This window comes from Cherax quadricarinatus, chromosome 92 (genome assembly GCF_038502225.1).
Source record: "Cherax quadricarinatus isolate ZL_2023a chromosome 92, ASM3850222v1, whole genome shotgun sequence".
Taxonomy (NCBI): Eukaryota; Metazoa; Arthropoda; class Malacostraca; order Decapoda; family Parastacidae; genus Cherax; species Cherax quadricarinatus.
In genome coordinates this window covers 3,618,451-3,640,423 of record NC_091383.1, presented here as the reverse complement: position 1 = coordinate 3,640,423, position 21,973 = coordinate 3,618,451, and the positions used below count along the sequence as shown (strand labels likewise).

At 43.9% G+C, this 21,973-nt stretch overlaps 1 protein-coding gene across 1 annotated transcript in view; it reads left to right on the top strand.

The window, feature by feature from the left end:
• The window catches only part of LOC138855387 (uncharacterized), an 87,954-nt gene that overhangs the window by 54,408 nt on the left and 11,573 nt on the right, over positions 1-21,973 (top strand). The window contains 1 exon segment of the mRNA XM_070104523.1: positions 1,141-1,928. Within this exon segment, the coding sequence (XP_069960624.1) occupies positions 1,141-1,928 (788 nt within the window).

The window sequence follows — 21,973 nt, the reverse complement described above, 5'->3', positions numbered from 1 at the left end:
CGTCTTCACATCTCTACTGCTTCTGCCTACTTTCTGTACTCGACTGAACAAGATGAAAGTTAAGACACATGTGCAACATCTGGTTATCTTTATTGTAGATGTTTCGCCCTCCAGTGGCTTTATCAATACAGATTCTAGGACAGAATTAGAAGACAGTAGAACTATATACAAAAGATGAGGTAATCAGTCCCTCAGTCTTGGAGATGGTGCTGAGAGCACCGTGGTAATACAGATGCTCGACTGAAGAAGCCTACTGTGTAGGCGATAAGTTTCGGATTAAAGACGCCTAACTGTTGCCTATGTGACTTACTTACAAGTGTGACTAGTTAATGATCCAAGGGGGACCGAAACGTTGTTATAAGCTTCTCTCTCCTGTGTGTTGGTTATTTGTGTATTGCTCCAGTCACGGTATTGTCTTGTTCTCTGTGTACTCACCTAGTTGTGGTTGCAGGGGTCAAGTCATAGCTCCTGGCTCCTGTGTTCTAGTGTTTACTTGCCTGTTTAGACACCAAGGAATATATTTCTGTTGTTATACTGGAAAATATTAGCGCATATAGTACTTTTATATATTTTTTCAGTAAACCGGCTGTATCCCACCGAGGCAGGGTGACCTAAAAAGAAAAACGAAATTTTTCTTTTTAAATTTAGTAATGTATACAGGAGAAGGGGTTACTAGCCCCATGGTCCCGGCATTTTAGTCGCCTTTTACAACACGCATGGCTTATGGAGGAAGAATTCTGTTCCACTTCCCCATGGAGATAAGAGGAAATAAACAAGAACAAGAACTATTAAGAAAATAGAAGAAAACCCAGATGGGTGTGTATATATATATGTTTGTACTTTTATTTGGGTTCGCAGATACAGTGCCTTCAGAGGCTCTTCGTGGGAAAGATTTCTGATACATGGGATCGACTTCGCTATCCTTCTCTGTATGTTGTGGTGTAAATGGTTTTAAAATCCACAAGTTGAAGAATGAGACACCTGTTCAAAATTTGGGCGTCTGTATTGTGGAAACGTTCCTCCAGGCAGTGGTTTCTTATAGACACAAGATGACAACACACGTCAGCTGTGTGTTTACAAAGCATCTCAATAATTATAACACGATCTGTAAGTCTCCTCAGACAATCATGACACTCTCAGAGAGTTCTTAATCTTCAACAATCATGACACTCTCAGAGAGTTCTTAATCTTCAACAATCATGACACTCTCAGAGAGTTCTTAATCTTCAACAATCATGACACTCTCAGAGAGTTCTTAATCTTCAACAATCATGACACTCTCAGACAGTTCTTAATCTTCAACAATCATGACACTCTCAGAGAGTTCTTAATCTTCAACAATCATGACACTCTCAGAGAGTTCTTAATCTTCAACAATCATGACACTCTCAGAGAGTTCTTAATCTTCAACAATCATGACACTCTCAGACAGTTCTTAATCTTCAACAATCATGACACTCTCAGACAGTTCTTAATCTTCAACAATCATGACACTCTCAGAGAGTTCTTAATCTTCAACAATCATGACACTCTCAGACAGTTCTTAATCTTCAACAATCATGACACTCTCAGACAGTTCTTAATCTTCAACAATCATGACACTCTCAGAGAGTTCTTAATCTTCAACAATCATGACACTCTCAGAGAGTTCTTAATCTTCAACAATCATGACAATCTCATACAGTTCTTAATCTTCAACAATCATGACACTCTCAGACAGTTCTTAATCTTCAACAATCATGACACTCTCAGAGAGTTCTTAATCTTCAACAATCATGACACTCTCAGAGAGTTCTTAATCTTCAACAATCATGACACTCTCAGACAGTTCTTAATCTTCAACAATCATGACACTCTCAGACAGTTCTTAATCTTCAACAATCATGACACTCTCAGAGAGTTCTTAATCTTCAACAATCATGACAATGGTGACAACCAGGGCTTGATGCCCTGGTCAGTGAAACGTTCGAATTATTACCTTACACCTGCTGCCACTGCCTACCTGGCAATAAATAGGTACCTTGGTTTTAGTTGACTGTTATGGAAGAACAAGCTGCGCAGTCCTAATGACACAAGTGTAGACAATAGGTTTGAAACCCCATTAACTAACCTCTCCACCCAGGTTTAAAGAGATTAGTTGTACCACCTGAGGTGTGAGTTTACTGAACATCCGCAGCTCATCCTGTGAGCAATAGCACAGAGAAACATAAGAACATAAGAACATAAGAACATAAGAACGAAGGAACACACCACCATGTACACCACCATGTACACCACCATGAACACCACCATGAACACCACCATGTACACCACCATGTACACCACCATGAACACCACCATGAACACCACCATGTACACCACCATGAACACCACCATGAACACCACCATGTACACCACCATGTACACCACCATGTACACCACCATGAACACCACCATGAACACCACCATGTACACCACCATGAACACCACCATGAACACCACCATGTACACCACCATGAACACCACCATGAACACCACCATGTACACCACCATGTACACCACCATGTACACCACCATGAACACCACCATGAACACCACCATGTACACCACCATGAACACCACCATGAACACCACCATGTACACCACCATGTACACCACCATGAACACCACCATGTACACCACCATGAACACCACCATGTACACCACCATGTACACCACCATGAACACCACCATGTACACCACCATGTACACCACCATGAACACCACCATGAACACCACCATGTACACCACCAGGAACACCACCACGAACACCACCATGTACACCACCATGAACACCACCATGTACACCACCATGTACACCACCATGAACACCACCATGTACACCACCATGTACACCACCATGAACACCACCATGAACACCACCATGTACACCACCATGTACACCACCATGTGCACCACCATGTACACCATCATGTACACCACCATGTACACCATCATGTACACCACCATGTACACCACCATGAACACCTCCATGTACACCACCATAAGCACCACCATGTACACCATCATGTACACCACCATGAACACCACCATGTACACCACCATGTACACCACCATGTACACCACCATCAGCACCACCATGTACACCACCATGTACACCACCATGTACACCACCATAAGCACCACCATGTACACCACCATGTACACCACCATGTACACCACCATGTACACCACCATGTACACCACCATGAACACCACTATGTACACCACCATGTACACCACCATGAACACCACCATGTACACCACCATGTACACCACCATGTACACCACCATGTACACCATGTACACCATGTACACCACCATGAGCACCACCATGTACACCACCATGTACACCACCATGTACACCATGTACACCACTATGTACACCACCATGAGCACCACCATGTACACCACCATGTACACCACCATGTACACCACCATGTACACCATGTACACCATGTACACCACCATGTACACCACCATGTGCACCATGTGCACCACCATGTACACCACCATGTACACCACCATGTACACCACCATGTACACCATGTACACCACTATGTACACCACCATGTGAGCACCACCATGTACACCACCATGTACACCACCATGTACACCACCATGTACACCATGTACACCATGTACACCACCATGTACACCACCATGTGCACCATGTGCACCACCATGTACACCACCATGTACACCACCATGTACACCACCATGTACACCATGTACACCACCATGTACACCACCATGTACACCACCATGTACACCACCATGAACACCATGTACACCACCATGAACACCACCATGTACACCACCATGTACACCACCATGTACACCACCATGTACACCATGTACACCACCATGTACACCACCATGTACACCACCATGTACACCACCATGAACACCATGTACACCACCATGAACACCACCATGTACACCACCATGTACACCACCATGTACACCACCATAAGCACCACCATGTACACCATCATGTACACCACCATGAACACCACCATGTACACCACCATGAACACCACCATGTACACCACCATGAACACCACCATGTACACCACCATGTACACCACCATGTACACCACCATGAACACCACCATGTACACCACCATGAACACCACCATGAACACCACCATGTACACCACCATGTACACCACCATGTACACCACCATAAGCACCACCATGTACACCATGTACACCACCATGAACACCACCATGTACACCACCATGAACACCACCATGAACACCACCATGTACACCACCATGAACACCACCATGTACACCACCATGTACACCACCATGTACACCACCATGAACGCCATGAACACCACCATGTACACCACCATGAACACCACCATGTACACCACCATGTACACCACCATGAACACCACCATGTACACCACCATGAACACCACCATGTACACCACCATGAACACCACCATGAACACCACCATGTACACCACCATGAACACCACCATGAACACCACCATGTACACCACCATGAACACCACCATGTACACCACCATGAACACCACCATGAACACCACCATGTACACCACCATGTACACCACCATGTACACCACCATGTACACCACCATGTACACCATGTACACCATGTACACCACCATGTACACCACCATGTACACCACCATGAACACCACCATGTACACCATGTACACCACCATAAGCACCACCATGTACACCATGTACACCACCATGTACACCACCATGTACACCACCATGTACACCATGTACACCACCATGTACACCACCATGTACACCACCATGTACACCACCATGTACACCACCATGAACACCACCATGTACACCACCATGTACACCACCATGTACACCATGTACACCACCATAAGCACCACCATGTACACCATGTACACCACCATGTACACCACCATAAGCACCACCATGTACACCATGTACACCACCATGTACACAATCATCCTCTTCTCTAAGAGCAGCCAGAGAAAACAGGAAGTGGGAAATATTACACCAGATTCTTGAGTTATAAGTGGACCCTTGAGGGTGGAACACAACACGTCATAACATAGGAAAGAAGGAACACTGCAGCAGACCTACTGGACCATGTTAGGCAGTCCAGTATAGAGAAGAACTGTTGAAGATCAGGAGTTAGAGGTATTCCGTCCCTCATTCTTTGAGGTAATCAGTCCCTCATTCTTTGAGGTAATCAGTCCCTCATTCTTTGAGGTAATAAATCCCTCATTCTTTGAGGTAATAAATCCCTCATTCTTTGAGGTAATAAATCCCTCATTCTTTGAGGTAATAAATCCCTCATTCTTTGAGGTAATAAATCCCTCATTCTTTGAGGTAATAAATCCCTCATTCTTTGAGGTAATAAATCCCTCATTCTTTGAGGTAATAAATCCCTCATTCTTTGAGGTAATAAATCCCTCATTCTTTGAGGTAATAAATCCCTCATTCTTTGAGGTAATCAGTCCCTCATTCTTTGAGGTAATCAGTCCCTTATCCTTTGAGGTAATCAGTCCCTCATTCTTAGAGGAAATCAGTCCCTCATTCTTTGAGGTAATCAGTCCCTCATTCTTTGAGGTAATCAGTCCCTTATCCTTTGAGGTAATCAGTCCCTCATTCTTAGAGGAAATCAGTCCCTCATTCTTAGAGGAAATCAGTCCCTCATTCTTTGAGGTAATCAGTCCCTCATTCTTTGAGGTAATCAGTCCCTTATCCTTTGAGGTAATCAGTCCCTCATTCTTTGAGGTACTCAGTCCCTTATCCTTTGAGGTAATCAGTCCCTCATTCTTTGAGGTAATCAGTCCCTTATCCTTTGAGGTAATCAGTCCCTTATCCTTTGAGGTAATCAGTCCCTTATCCTTTGAGGTAATCAGTCCCTTATCCTTTGAGGTAATCAGTCCCTCATTCTTTGAGGTAATCAGTCCCTTATCCTTTGAGGAAATCAGTCCCTTATCCTTTGAGGTAATCAGTCCCTCATTCTTTGAGGTAATCAGTCCCTTATCCTTTGAGGTAATCAGTCCCTCATTCTTTGAGGTAATCAGTCCCTTATCCTTTGAGGTAATCAGTCCCTTATCCTTTGAGGTAATCAGTCCCTTATCCTTTGAGGTAATCAGTCCCTTATCCTTTGAGGTAATCAGTCCCTTATCCTTTGAGGTAATCAGTCCCTCATTCTTAGAGGTAATCAGTCCCTCATTCTTAGAGGTAATCAGTCCCTCATTCTTTGAGGTAATCAGTCCCTCATTCTTTGAGGTAATCAGTCCCTTATCCTTTGAGGTAATCAGTCCCTTATCCTTTGAGGTAATCAGTCCCTTATCCTTTGAGGTAATCAGTCCCTTATCCTTTGAGGTAATCAGTCCCTTATCCTTTGAGGTAATCAGTCCCTTATCCTTTGAGGTAATCAGTCCCTTATCCTTTGAGGTAATCAGTCCCTCATTCTCTGAGGTAATCAGTCCCTTATCCTTTGAGGTAATCAGTCCCTCATTCTTAGAGGTAATCAGTCCCTCATTCTTTGAGGTAATCAGTCCCTCATTCTTTGAGGTAATCAGTCCCTCAGCCTTTGAGGTAATCAGTCCCTCATTCTTAGAGGTAATCAGTCCCTCATTCTTTGAGGTAATCAGTCCCTCATTCTTTGAGGTAATCAGTCCCTCATTCTTTGAGGTAATCAGTCCCTCATTGTCTGAGGTAATCAGTCCCTCATTCTTAGAGGTAATCAGTCCCTCATTCTTTGAGGTAATCAGTCCCTCATTCTTTGAGGTAATCAGTCCCTCATTCTTTGAGGTAATCAGTCCCTCATTCTTAGAGGTAATCAGTCCCTCATTCTTTGAGGTAATCAGTCCCTCATTCTTTGAGGTAATCAGTCCCTTATCCTTTGAGGTAATCAGTCCCTCATTCTTTGAGGTAATCAGTCCCTCATTCTTAGAGGTAATCAGTCCCTCATTCTTAGAGGTAATCAGTCCCTCATTCTTAGAGGTAATCAGTCCCTCATTCTTTGAGGTAATCAGTCCCTTATCCTTTGAGGTAATCAGTCCCTTATCCTTTGAGGTAATCAGTCCCTTATCCTTTGAGGTAATCAGTCCCTTATCCTTTGAGGTAATCAGTCCCTTATCCTTTGAGGTAATCAGTCCCTTATCCTTTGAGGTAATCAGTCCCTTATCCTTTGAGGTAATCAGTCCCTTATCCTTTGAGGTAATCAGTCCCTTATCTTTGAGGTAATCAGTCCCTTATCCTTTGAGGTAATCAGTCCCTTATCCTTTGAGGTAATCAGTCCCTCTTTGAGGTAATCAGTCCCCCTTAGAGGTAATCAGTCCCTTATCCTTAGAGGTAATCAGTCCCTGATTCTTTGAGGTAATCAGTCCCTCATCCTTTGAGGTAATCAGTCCCTTATCCTTTGAGGTAATCAGTCCCTTATCCTTTGAGGTAATCAGTCCCTTATCCTTTGAGGTAATCAGTCCCTTATCCTTTGAGGTAATCAGTCCTTTATCCTTTGAGGTAATCAGTCCCTTATCCTTTGAGGTAATCAGTCCCTTATCCTTTGAGGTAATCAGTCCCTTATCCTTTGAGGTAATCAGTCCCTTATCCTTTGAGGTAATCAGTCCCTCATTCTTTGAGGTAATCAGTCCCTTATCTCTGAGGTAATCAGTCCCTTATCCTTTGAGTAATCAGTCCCTCATTCTTAGAGGTAATCAGTCCCTCATTCTTTGAGGTAATCAGTCTTTCATTCTTTGAGGTAATCAGTCCCTCATTCTTTGAGGTAATCAGTCCCTCATTCTTTGAGGTAATCAGTCCCTCATTCTCTGAGGTAATCAGTCCCTTATCCTTTGAGGTAATCAGTCCCTCAGTCTTTGAGGTAATCAGTCCCTTATCCTTTGAGGTAATCAGTCCCTCATTCTTTGAGGTAATCAGTCCCTCATTCTTAGAGGTAATCAGTCCCTCATTCTTAGAGGTAATCAGTCCCTCATTCTTTGAGGTAATCAGTCCCTCATTCTTAGAGGTAATCAGTCCCTCATTCTTTGAGGTAATCAGTCTTTCATTCTTTGAGGTAATCAGTCCCTCATTCTTTGAGGTAATCAGTCCCTCATTCTTTGAGGTAATCAGTCCCTCATTCTCTGAGGTAATCAGTCCCTTATCCTTTGAGGTAATCCGTCCCTCAGCCTTGGAGGTAGTGAAGATCACCGTAGTCTTGAAGACTATGTACTGTGCCAGGTGAGGGTGGTGTAGCTGACCCAGACAGTGTCACTGGCAGGTGGGAGTGCCAGGTGAGGGTGGTGTAGCTGACCCAGACAGTGTCACTGGCAGGTGGGAGTGCCAGGTGAGGGTGGTGTAGCTGACCCAGACAGTGTCACTGGCAGGTGGGAGTGCCAGGTGAGGGTGGTGTAGCTGACCCAGACAGTGTCACTGGCAGGTGGGAGTGCCAGGTGAGGGTGGTGTAGCTGACCCAGACAGTGTCACTGGCAGGTGGGAGTGCCAGGTGAGGGTGGTGTAGCTGACCCAGACAGTGTCACTGGCAGGTGGGAGTGCCAGGTGAGGGTGGTGTAGCTGACCCAGACAGTGTCACTGGCAGGTGGGAGTCCCCAGTTGACGTAACATATTACTCTAGACACAAATAACACCCGGCTTATTTGTGTACTGTTCCGGTCACGATGTTGTGACTTTCTGAAGGTGTGACCTGCTACCTTACTTTCTGAAGGTGTGACCTGCTACCTTACTTTCTGAAGGTGTGACCTGCTACCTTACTTTCTGAAGGTGTGACCTGCTACCTTACTTTCTGAAGGTGTGACCTGCTACCTTACTTTCTGAAATAAGGTGTGACCTGCTACCTTACTTTCTGAAATAAGGTGTGACCTGCTACCTTACTTCCACTGCTGCATCCCATTTAATTCCAGTATAGCCAGGTTGATCACGCCCTTATCTACCGGGAGACCTGGTTAAGGACTGTGTCGCGGGGGGCGCTGACCCCCGGAACACCATCCAGGTAGATAGGCACCTATCTTCCTGCCCTGCGCTTCAGATTTTTCACCTGCTCCTGGGCTGAGGGACTGATTACCTCAGCCACTATCTGTCTGCTTTCTACAGTCCTCGGATTATGCCCATGTTTTGTACTGATAAAGCCACTGGGGGGGGGGTGAAACGTCTACAAGATGCCCAGATGTCGTACATATGTCTAATTCCTCATCTTGTCGACATTGTAGACCATTGTCATGCCACATTAGGTGCACTTGTGTTTACCTAACATATTATGTGTAATTTCTACACATGTTGCACATATTATTGTCATAATATGTGGAAAGTCTCTGGTTATGTAGGATATTTCTGACAACTTGGGTTAATCTTGTCCCCCAGGATGCCACCCACACCATCCCACTAACACCCAGGTACCTACTTAATGTCAGGTGAACAGTGACAGCAGGTGTAAGGTGACTAACACCCAGGTACCTACTTAATGTCAGGTGAACAGTGACAGCAGGTGTAAGGTGACTAACACCCAGGTACCTACTTAATGTCAGGTGAACAGTGACAGCAGGTGTAAGGTGACTAACACCCAGGTACCTACTTAATGTCAGGTGAACAGTGACAGCAGGTATAAGGTGACTAACACCCAGGTACCTACTTAATGTCAGGTGAACAGTGACAGCAGGTGTAAGGTGACTAACACCCAGGTACCTACTTAATGTCAGGTGAACAGTGACAGCAGGTATAAGGTGACTAACACCCAGGTACCTACTTAATGTCAGGTGAACAGTGACAGCAGGTGTAAGGTGACTAACACCCAGGTACCTACTTAATGTCAGGTGAACAGTGACAGCAGGTGTAAGGTGACTAACACCCAGGTACCTACTTAATGTCAGGTGAACAGTGACAGCAGGTGTAAGGTGACTAACACCCAGGTACCTACTTACTGTCAGTCTTCAGTGGAAAACTGAAAATTTGCTAAACCCGTTTTAATAAACTTAAAAAAAGGTGAACAAGGTTTTTGGTTTAATATCTTTCTTAAACACCCCAGACCCATCCTGAGGGCGGTAGTCAGATTACATAGGTGCATAATGGGTCCAGGGACTGTACCTCAACATTACAAAGGTAATAATGGGTCTAGGAACTGTACCTCAACATCAGAAAGGTAATAATGGGTCCAAGGACTGTATCTCAACATTACAAAGGTAATAATGGGTTCAGGAACTGTACCTCAACATTACAGAGGTACATAATGGGCCTAGGGACTGTATCATAACATTACAGAGGCACATAATGGGCCTAGGAACTGTACCTCAACATTACAGAGGCACATAATGGGCCTAGGGACTGTATCACAACATTACAGAGGCACATAATGGGCCTAGGGACTGTATCACAACATTACAGAGGCACATAATGGGCCTAGGGACTGTATCACAACATTACAGAGGCACATAATGGGCCTAGGGACTGTATCACAACATTACAGAGGCACATAATGGGCCTAGGGACTGTATCACAACATTACAGAGGCACATAATGGGCCTAGGGACTGTATCACAACATTACAGAAGCACATAATGGGCCTAGGGACTGTATCACAACATTACAGAGGCACATAATGGGCCTAGGGACTGTATCACAACATTACAGAGGCACATAATGGGCCTAGGGACTGTATCACAACATTACAGAGGCACATAATGGGTCCAGGGACTGTACCTCAACATTACAGAGGTACATAATGGGTCCAGGGACTGTATCACAACATTACAGAGGCACATAATGGGCCCAGGGACTGCATCACAACATTACAGAGGCACATAATGGGCCCAGGGACTGTATTTCAAAATTACAAAGGTAATAATGGGTCCAGGGGCTGTACCTAACCATTACAGAGGCACATAATGGGTCCAGGGACTGTACCTCACCATTACAGAGGCACATAATGGGTCCAGGGACTGTACCTCAACATTACAGAGGCACATAATGGATGTTATACACGAGATAAGAAGAGGACTGTGTTATACCAGGGATACCTCTCTTGACTGGTGGTATCCTGAAGAGGGAGATCAGGTGACAGGTATACAACCCCGCCTCTACCACACCCACATGTGACTTCATCGCTCTGACTAGCATTCTAGGTCACACCTGCTCAGTTAATACAGTATTTAACCTGACTAATACACGAGGGTCATTAAGGCTGCATGTCACCTCTACAACACCAGTCAAGAATACATTAATATCTAAAATAATTCTTAAGAAATAATAGTCATAGCTCCCACTGTGTGTATATATATATATATATATATATATATATATATATATATATATATATATATATATATATATATATATATATATATATATATATATATATATATATATATATATATATATGGTTGGCGTCACCGTTGCCTTACTGTGAGAAAACTTTCTCTCAGTCCACCTGTTGCTACTCGTGCAGCATTGCATAGCTCCTGATGACGCACAGAGACGTGTGAAAGGTCTTGAGCTGAAGATTTCCACCCTCCGTGGCTTGTCTTGCATATAGTGTATATATTAGGTATTAAAGTATTCTTGACTGGTTGTGTACAGGTGATGTGCAGCCTTAATTAACGACCTTCGTGTATTGGATAGACTTGAAACCAACTAAGTGTGTTACTGCATACATAATCTCAGTGTTTGTGTTGATCTGTGAGTATCTGAAGACAAGACGGTGCCTGAGTGTGCGCAGTGAGGCTAATACATTACTAGCGTTTATTTCTAGACGCAAGGGGAGTCTGTATGTTATTTTACAACTGTGTATGCACTAGTAAGGTCTCAGTCATAATATACAGTTCAGTTTTGGTCGCCATCCTACAGAATGGATACATATGCTATGCTGAAGATACCGTGAATTATGAGAAAATTAATCCACTTTATAAGGCATCTCTCATACGAGGACAGACTGAGAACCTTCACTCTCTTTAGAGACGTAGAATGAGAGATAACATTGAGGTATATAAGTGGAAGATAGGTACTAACAAAGGCCTGTTTCCTAACAAACCTTACCTAACCTAGCCTAACTAATAAAGGAGATACAAATTAGGTATCGAGAATATTCAATGAACGAGGAACACAAAATAGTGGATTGAACCAGATAGGTATAGGAAAGCTTTGCTACTCATTTGCCATAAGTTCGAACACTACCCGTTCCGTGGTGAGTCGTTATTACGATTTCGTGAGTCGTATAGGAAAGTATTGGCTGTACATGTATGGTAGACAATACCAACAAGATATGCAATTAGACACATGTGCAACATGTGTCTAAATATCAATACAATACAAGGACATGATGTGAAGACTTGTATACAAAAGATGAGGTAATTAGTCCCTCAGCCTTTGGTATTGGTGAAGACCACTATAGTCTTGAAGGAACTGAAGAAGACTACGATGGTCTTCACCAACTCCAAGGCTGAGGGACTGATTACCTCATCTTTTGTATATAATTTCTCACATTATGTCGTTGTATTGTATTGATAAAGCCACTGGATGGCGAAACGTTTGAAAGTAAAGATACCCAGATGTTTCTCATGTGTCTAATGCATCATCAAAGTATTGGTTCTGAAACACAGAGTGGAACACTCTGCCAGGCATGGTCAGTGAAGCTAAAACCTGGAACAATCTTAAATTGGTTGGATAAATGTATGAGGGAGAGTAGCTGGGTTAGTTTAGGAGCTGGCTAACATAGGTTATTGAAGATAATATGTTTAGCCAACCAGTGGCTTCCTCAGTTCAATACAGAGGAGAATCGTTGAAGATCAGGAGTTTGAGGTAATCATTCCCTCAGTCTGGACTCTGGAGTCCCAGATTTGTGCAGATTTGAGACTAGTTTCTATAGAATTTTCCAGGTGTAGATTATGATGTGTCTTCTTGCCTGCGTTCCAAGGTGTACATATCAAGGGACTTCAAACGTTCTCAGTAATTAAAGTACTTGACTTAACTAATACGAACAGTAAAGGTTCTCTGTACATTCTCTAGATCTCCAGTTTCACCTGCCTTGAAAGGGGCTGTTAGTATACAGCAGTATTCCAGCCTAGAGAGAACAAGTGACTTAAAGAGGATCATCATTGGCTTGGCATCTCTTGTTTTGAAGGTTCTCATTATCCATCCTATCATTTCTTAGGAAATGTGATAATGACACTTGTGATCCTTAAAGGCGAGATCCTCTGACATTAACACTCCAAGGTCCTTCATGTTAGTTTTTCGTTGTATTATGTGGTTAGATTTTGTAGTATACTCAGTTCTAGCTATTTTTTCTATTTTTTTTTTTAGCTATTTTTTCATTGAACTTCATATTGTTTTCTCTGGGCCAGTGGAAAACTTTGTTTATATTTGCTTGGAAATTTGCAGTATCCTCAATGGATGACAACGTCATGCAGATTCCAGTATCGTCTGCATAAAAAGACAATTCTATGATATACATCTTCGTCTGATATGAGGATGAGGAACAGGATGGGGTCGAGTACTGTGCCTTGTGGAACAGAACTTCTCACTGTGGCCGCCTCTGACAAATCTGTTCATTATTACTCTTTGTGTTCTATCTATCCACTTTTCCAGTAATTCCTTTATCATGCATTTTGTGCGCTATTACTCTATGGTCGCACTTGTCGAAGACTCTTGCAAAGTCTGTGTATACTACAGCTGCATTTTCTTTGTCCTTCAGTGCATCCAAGACCATGTCATAGTGGTCCAGTAGTTGTGAGAGGCAGGAGCGACCATCCAAGACCATGTCATAGTGGTCCAGTAGTTGTGAGAGGCAGGAGAGACCATCCAAGACCATGTCATAGTGGTCCAGTAGTTGTGAGAGGCAGGAGCGACCATCCAAGACCATGTCATAGTGGTCCAGTAGTTGTGAGAGGCAGGAGAGACCATCCAAGACCAGGTCATAGTGGTCCAGTAGTTGTGAGAGGCAGGAGAGACCATCCAAGACCAGTCATAGTGGTCCAGTAGTTGTGAGAGGCAGGAGAGACCATCCAAGACCATGTCATAGTGGTCCAGTAGTTGTGAGAGGCAGGAGAGACCATCCAAGACCATGTCATATTGGTCCAGTAGTTGTGAGAGGCAGGAAAGACCATCCAAGATTACGTCATAGTGGTACAGTAGTTGTGAGAGGCAGGAGAGACCATCCATGACCACGTCATAGTGGTCCAGTAGTTGTGAGAGGCAGGAGCGACCATCCAAGACCACATCATAGTGGTCCAGTAGTTGTGAGAGGCAGTAGAGACCATCCAAGACCATGTCACAGTGGTCCAGTAGTTGTGAGAGGCAGGAGAGACCATCCAAGACCATGTCATAGTGGTCCAGTAGTTGTGAGAGGCAGGAGAGACCATCCAAGACCATGTCATAGTGGTCCAGTAGTTGTGAGAGGCAGGAGAGACCATCCAAGACCATGTCATAGTGGTCCAGTAGTTGTGAGAGGCAGGAGAGACCATCCAAGACCATGTCATAGTGGTCCAGTAGTTGTGAGAGGCAGGAGAGACCATCCAAGACCATGTCATAGTGGTCCAGTAGTTGTGAGAGGCAGGAGAGACCATCCAAGACCATGTCATAGTGGTCCAGTAGTTGTGAGAGGCAGGAGAGACCATCCAAGACCATGTCATAGTGGTCCAGTAGTTGTGAGAGGCAGGAGTGACCATCCAAGACCACATCATAGTGGTCCAGTAGTTGTGAGAGGCAGTAGAGACCATCCAAGACCACGTCACAGTGGACCAGTAGTTGTGAGAGGCAGGAGAGACCATCCAAGACCATGTCATAGTGGTCCAGTAGTTGTGAGAGGCAGGAGAGACCATCCAAGACCATGTCATAGTGGTCCAGTAGTTGTGAGAGGCAGGAGAGACCATCCAAGACCATGTCATAGTGGTCCAGTAGTTGTGAGAGGCAGGAGAGACCATCCAAGACCATGTCATAGTGGTCCAGTATTGTGAGAGACAGGAGAGACCATCCAAGACCATGTCATAGTGGTCCAGTAGTTGTGAGAGACAGGAGAGACCATCCAAGACCATGTCATAGTGGTCCAGTAGTTGTGAGAGACAGGAGAGACCATCCAAGACCATGTCATAGTGGTCCAGTATTGTGAGAGACAGGAGAGACCATCCAAGACCATGTCATAGTGGTCCAGTAGTTGTGAGAGGCAGGAGAGACCATCCAACACCATGTCATAGTGGTCCAGTAGTTGTGAGAGGCAGGACAGACCATCCAAGACTATGTCATAGTGGTCCAGTATTGTGAGATACAGGAGAGACCATCCAAGACCATGTCATAGTGGTCCAGTAGTTGTGAGAGGCAGGAGAGACCATCCAAGACCATGTCATAGTGGTCCAGTAGTTGTGAGAGGCAGGAGAGACCATCCAAGACCATGTCATAGTGGTCCAGTAGTTGTGAGAGGCAGGAGAGACCATCCAAGACCATGTCATAGTGGTCCAGTAGTTGTGAGAGGCAGGAGAGACCATCCAAGACCATGTCATAGTGGTCCAGTAGTTGTGAGAGGCAGGAGAGACCATCCAAGACCATGTCCTAGTGGTCCAGTAGTTGTGAGAGGCAGGAGCAACCTGCTCTAAACCCATGCTAGCAGCCCTGGGATGCCTCTCTGGGATTACTGTGGAACAAGTTATTGTGGTAATATATTATGGGGGATGCCTCTTTAAGATTGAGGTACAAGGTAGTGAGGTTATACATACAGGGATACCTCTCTGAGGTCGTGAGAAAAGACACATACATATCAGTAATGATACAGACATAACTAAGACACGAGTATATTCTCGTTTAGTGGTGGTATTACTGAGGTAGAAGGTGGACAAATATACACAGAAACAGTATAATGTGATCCCTTATTGACTACGTTTAGGCCACAAAGTGAGCTTCATCGAGTCACAAACAGATGGGTGGAGAGTCAGGTGGAGACTGCTGCGTAGACTGGATTTGAAACATACTTGCAAAGGATGGGCGGGTGTGTTTGTTATGTATAGGTAACATATACCTTCCTGATACCTGATATACCCACCTGATACCTGATATACCCACCTGATATACCTACCTGATACCCGTGTCAGTATTTTATACCATTTATCTCCATGAGCTAAAATGTACTGTGGTTATATACCTTTCTGAGATTACTGTGGTAGAGCAGGCTGGGGTTGTGATACTGGGGTATACTTCTCTGAGATTACTGTGGTAGAGTAGGCTGTGGTTGTGATACAGGGGGATAACTCTCTGAGACTACTGTGGTAGAGCAGACTGGGGTTGTGATACAGGGGGATACCTCTATGAGATTACTGTGGTAGAGCAGGTTGAGGTTGTGATACAGGGGATACCTCTCTAAGATTACTGTGATAGAGCAGGTTGAGGTTGTGATACAGGGGATACCTCTCTAAGATTACTGTGGTAGAGCAGGTTGGGGTTGTGATACAGGGGATACCTCTCTAAGATTACTGTGGTAGAGCAGGTTGGGGTTGTGATACAGGGGGATACCTATCTAAGATTACTGTGGTAGAGCAGGTTGAGGTTGTGATACAGGGGATACCTCTCTAAGATTACTGTGGTAGAGCAGGTTGGGGTTGTGATACAGGGGATACCTCTCTAAGATTACTGTGGTAGAGCAGGTTGGGGTTGTGATACAGGGGATACCTCTCTAAGATTACTGTGGTAGAGCAGGTTGGGGTTGTGATACAGGGGATACCTCTCTAAGATTACTGTGGTAGAGCAGGTTGAGGTTGTGATACAGGGGATACCTCTCTAAGATTACTGTGGTAGAGCAGGTTGAGGTTGTGATACAGGGGATACCTCTCTAAGATTACTGTGGTAGAGCAGGTTGGGGTTGTGATACAGGGGATACCTCTCTAAGATTACTGTGGTAGAGCAGGTTGAGGTTGTGATACAGGGGATACCTCTCTAAGATTACTGTGGTAGAGCAGGTTGAGGTTGTGATACAGGGGATACCTCTCTAAGATTACTGTGGTAGAGCAGGTTGGGGTTGTGATACAGGGGATACCTCTATGATTACTGTGGTAGAGCAGGTTGGGGTTGTGATACAGGGGGATACCTCTCTAAGATTACTGTGGTAGAGCAGGTTGAGGTTGTGATACAGGGGATACCTCTCTAAGATTACTGTGGTAGAGCAGGTTGGGGTTGTGATACAGGGGATACCTCTCTATGATTACTGTGGTAGAGCAGGTTGGGGTTGTGATACAGGGGATACCTCTCTAAGATTACTGTGGTAGAGCAGATTGGGGTTGTGATACAGGGGATACCTCTCTAAGATTACTGTGGTAGAGCAGGTTGGGGTTGTGATACAGGGGGATACCTCTCTAAGATTACTGTGGTAGAGCAGGTTGAGGTTGTGATACAGGGGATACCTCTCAAAGATTACTGTGGTAGAGCAGGTTGGGGCTGTGATACAGGGGATACCTCTCTAAGATTACTGTGGTAGAGCAGGTTGGGGTTGTGATACAGGGGATACCTCTCTAAGATTACTGTGGTAGAGCAGGTTGGGGTTGTGATACAGGGGATAGTTCTCTAAGATTACTGTGGTAGAGCAGGTTGGGGTTGTGATACAGGGGATACCTCTATAAGATTACTGTGGTAGAGCAGGTTGAGGTTGTGATACAGTGGATACCTCTCTAAGATTACTGTGGTAGAGCAGGTTGGGGTTGTGATACAGGGGGATACCTCTATGAGATTACTGTGGTAGAGCAGGTTGAGGTTGTGATACAGGGGATACCTCTCTAAGATTACTGTGGTAGAGCAGGTTGGGGTTGTGATACAGGGGATAACTCTCTAAGATTACTGTGGTAGAGCAGGTTGGGGTTGTGATACAGGGGATATCTCTCTAAGATTACTGTGGTAGAGCAGGTTGGGGTTGTGATACAGGGGATACCTCTCTAAGATTACTGTGGCAGAGCAGGTTGGGGTTGTGATACAGGGGATACCTCTCTAAGATTACTGTGGTGGAGCAGGTTGGGGTTGTGATACAGGGGATACCTCTCTAAGATTACTGTGGTAGAGCAGGTTGGGGTTGTGATACAGGGGATACCTCTCTAAGATTACTGTGGTAGAGCAGGTTGGGGTTGTGATACAGGGGATACCTCTCTAAGATTACTGTGGTAGAGCAGGTTGGGGTTGTGATACAGGGGATATCTCTCTAAGATTACTGTGGTAGAGCAGGTTGGGGTTGTGATACAGGGGATACCTCTCTAAGATTACTGTGGTAGAGCAGGTTGGGGTTGTTATACAGGGGATACCTCTCTAAGATTACTGTGGTAGAGCAGGCTGGGGTTGTGATACAGGGGATACCTCTCTAAGATTACTGTGGTAGAGCAGGTTGAGGTAGTGATACAGGGGATACCTCTCTGGTATGAAGTGGTACAGAAGACTCTCACTCAATAACCAGTTTTGATCCAAGGAATATAAGAAGGAGCACTGCAGCAGGCCTACTGGCCCATGCAAGGCAGGTCCATCTCACACCAACTCATGTACCTGGGAACTCCAGTTCCCTGGATGAAGAGCCAACCACGAGAATGTTTACACCTTTTCTGATATATATATATATATATATATATATATATATATATATATATATATATATATATATATATATATATATATATATATATATATATATATATATATATGTGGTGCCGAATAGGCACAACTTGCGATCTTGGCTTAAATAGCAACGCTCATCTTGCCATATAGGACAAGTGAAAATTTGTGTATGCAATAATTTCGCCAAAATCATTCTGAACCTAACGAAAAAAATATATTTCACTGTGTTTGTTTAGTATTAAATTATTGTAAACAAATCTAAAATATATTTAGTTGGGTTAGGCTAAAATAAATTGATCTTGTTATAATAAGGTTAGGTAAGTTTTCTAAGTTCCTTTTGGTGCAAAATAAAAAATTTTTACATTAACATTAATGAAAAAAATATATCTTTAAACGTATAAGAGAAAATTTTAGAAAGGACTTAATTTTAAATGAGTTCTTGCTAATTGACCAGTTTTACATATTCGGCACGACATATATATATATGTATATATATATATATATATATATATATATATATATATATATATATATATATATATATATATATATATCTTGCAATAAATAAATTACGTTACCCTTCTGCACTGGCGTGATTATAGGCTTATTTAGGCCCTAGGAACCACCTAGGCCTACCTGCAGCCTACCTGAAATCGGAAATTAACATTAGATTAGAGGTACAGTAGATAATATCATGTTAAATAAGGTGAAAGGTGGTGTAAATAGTGTAGTGTGGACTGGGTCCTTCACGCCTCCATGACTCAAGACTCACGCACGCTGTGAACAATCTATTATGACACTTATAGACATTTACCATTGTTAACATTAATAACAATCTTGTTAACGTGATTCCCTATCATTACGATGTATAATTCGTATTTGTGGAGGTTAATAGGGTGAATTAATTGCCTATTTGTCTCACCGTTTTTGATTTGGAGGTGATGGGTGAGTGGTGGAAGGGGTTAAAGGGCGTGTTTACGGGCGAAAAGTGACGGGAAGAGCGAAAATGAGTGAAATGTTGGGGAGGGTGGGAGACAGATGCGGTCCACGTGATCACGGGGGGGTGACTGAGGGTCACCCACGACCTGCTCACGTGTACATCACCCTCATTGACTCATCCCCCAGATTTCCCCCTCGCTGATTGGCTCCCACCTAACTCCCTCCCCTCCCATTGGCCGCCGTTGGCTTCCCTCGAAGCCCATTGGCTCTCCCCGCCGCACCCACGCGTCCCATTGGCCAACGTCAACACCCGCCCTTTTCGTCATGTCCCCGACATTGCAGCCTCACATATCTATTATTTGCAACGCCATCCTGCAACATAGAGCAACAAAATCCACAACAACAACAGCCGGGGATATACCCCACCTAATTACATAAAGAAAATAAGCCATTTCAACGTATTTATGGGTGAAAATCAGGATTAAATAAGGAGGCTGTGTGGCGGCGTCCAGCAGCCGCGCAAACCCAAGAGAATACACTGTGAAAAATTTCCTCAGTGGCTTTACTTGTGTATAGCGGGATATGAGCAGTGGTTGTGCCTCTCCTACTGGGATATATCCACCACTGGGATTATTTACGCCGCCATTATGAAGAAACAAATAATGTTTAAGCATTCTCTACCTCCCGCCATTGACCACAAGGTAAAGTTATTTTTTTTGTCTTTTTTCACCCCCAAAATTATTTCCAGTGGTGATAATTTTGAGAAGAATTATCCGTGGGATAATTTCCAGCTTCAGGTGTTGCTAATTGATAATTAGGTGCTTTAAAGTGGTGGTTCCTAGTGACATTGGGTAGGAACTCGGGTACATATTTCCCAGTGGGTAGAAAGTGAAGTACATACTTTCCAGTGGTTAGGCGCTCAGGTACATATTTTCCAGTGGTTTGGATCCCAGGTACATACTTTCCAGTGGGTAGGAGCTCAGGTACATACTTTCCAGTGGGTAGGAGCTCAGGTACATACTTTCCAGTGGGTAGGAGCTCAGGTACGTACTCTCCAGTGGGTAGGAGCTCGGGTACGTACTCTCCAGTGGGTAGGAGCTCAGGTACATACTTTCCAGTGGGTACAAAGTGAGGTGCGTACATTACAGTGGGTACGTACATTACAGTGGGTACGTACATTACAGTGGGTACGTACATTACAGTGGGTACGTACATTACAGTGGGTACGTACTTTACAGTGGGTACGTACTTTACAGTGGGTACGTACTTTACAGTGGGTACGTACTTTACAGTGGGTACGTACATTACAGTGGGTACGTACATTACAGTGGGTACGTACATTACAGTGGGTACGTACTTTACAGTGGGTACGTACTTTACAGTGGGTACGTACTTTACAGTGGGTACGTACATTACAGTGGGTACGTACATTACAGTGGGTACGTACATTACAGTGGGTACGTACATTACAGTGGGTACGTACATTACAGTGGGTACGTACATTACAGTGGGTACGTACATTACAGTGGGTACGTACTTTACAGTGGGTACGTACATTACAGTGGGTACGTACATTACAGTGGGTGCGTACATTACAGTGGGTACGTACATTACAGTACAGGGTACGTACATTACAGTGGGTACGTACATTACAGTGGGTACGTACATTACAGTGGGTACGTACATTACAGTGGGTACGTACATTACAGTGGGTACGTACATTACAGTGGGTACGTACATTACAGTGGGTACGTACATTACAGTGGGTACGTACATTACAGTGGGTACGTACATTACAGTGGGTACGTACATTACAGTGGGTACGTACATTACAGTGGGTACGTACATTACAGTGGGTACGTACATTACAGTGGGTACGTACATTACAGTGGGTACGTACATTACAGTGGGTACGTACATTACAGTGGGTACGTACATTACCGGGGGTACGTACAGTACAGTGGGTACGTACATTACAGTGGGTACGTACATTACAGTGGGTACGTACATTACAGTGGGTACGTACATTACAGTGGGTACGTACATTACAGTGGGTACGTACATTACAGTGGGTACGTACATTACAGTGGGTACGTACATTACAGTGGGTACGAGCTGAATTGTGTGATAATATTTAAACTAGATAAGATTTGTGCTCATTTGAAAAATCTGAGGTCGAGTACGTGTACATACACATATACACAAGTACATACACATATACACAAGTACATACACATATACACAAGTACATACACATATACACAAGTACATACACATATACACAAGTACATACACATATACACAAGTACATACACATATACACAAGTACATACACATATACACAAGTACATACACATATACACAAGTACATACACATATACACAAGTACATACACATATACACAAGTACATACACATATACACAAGTACATACACATATACACAAGTACATACACATA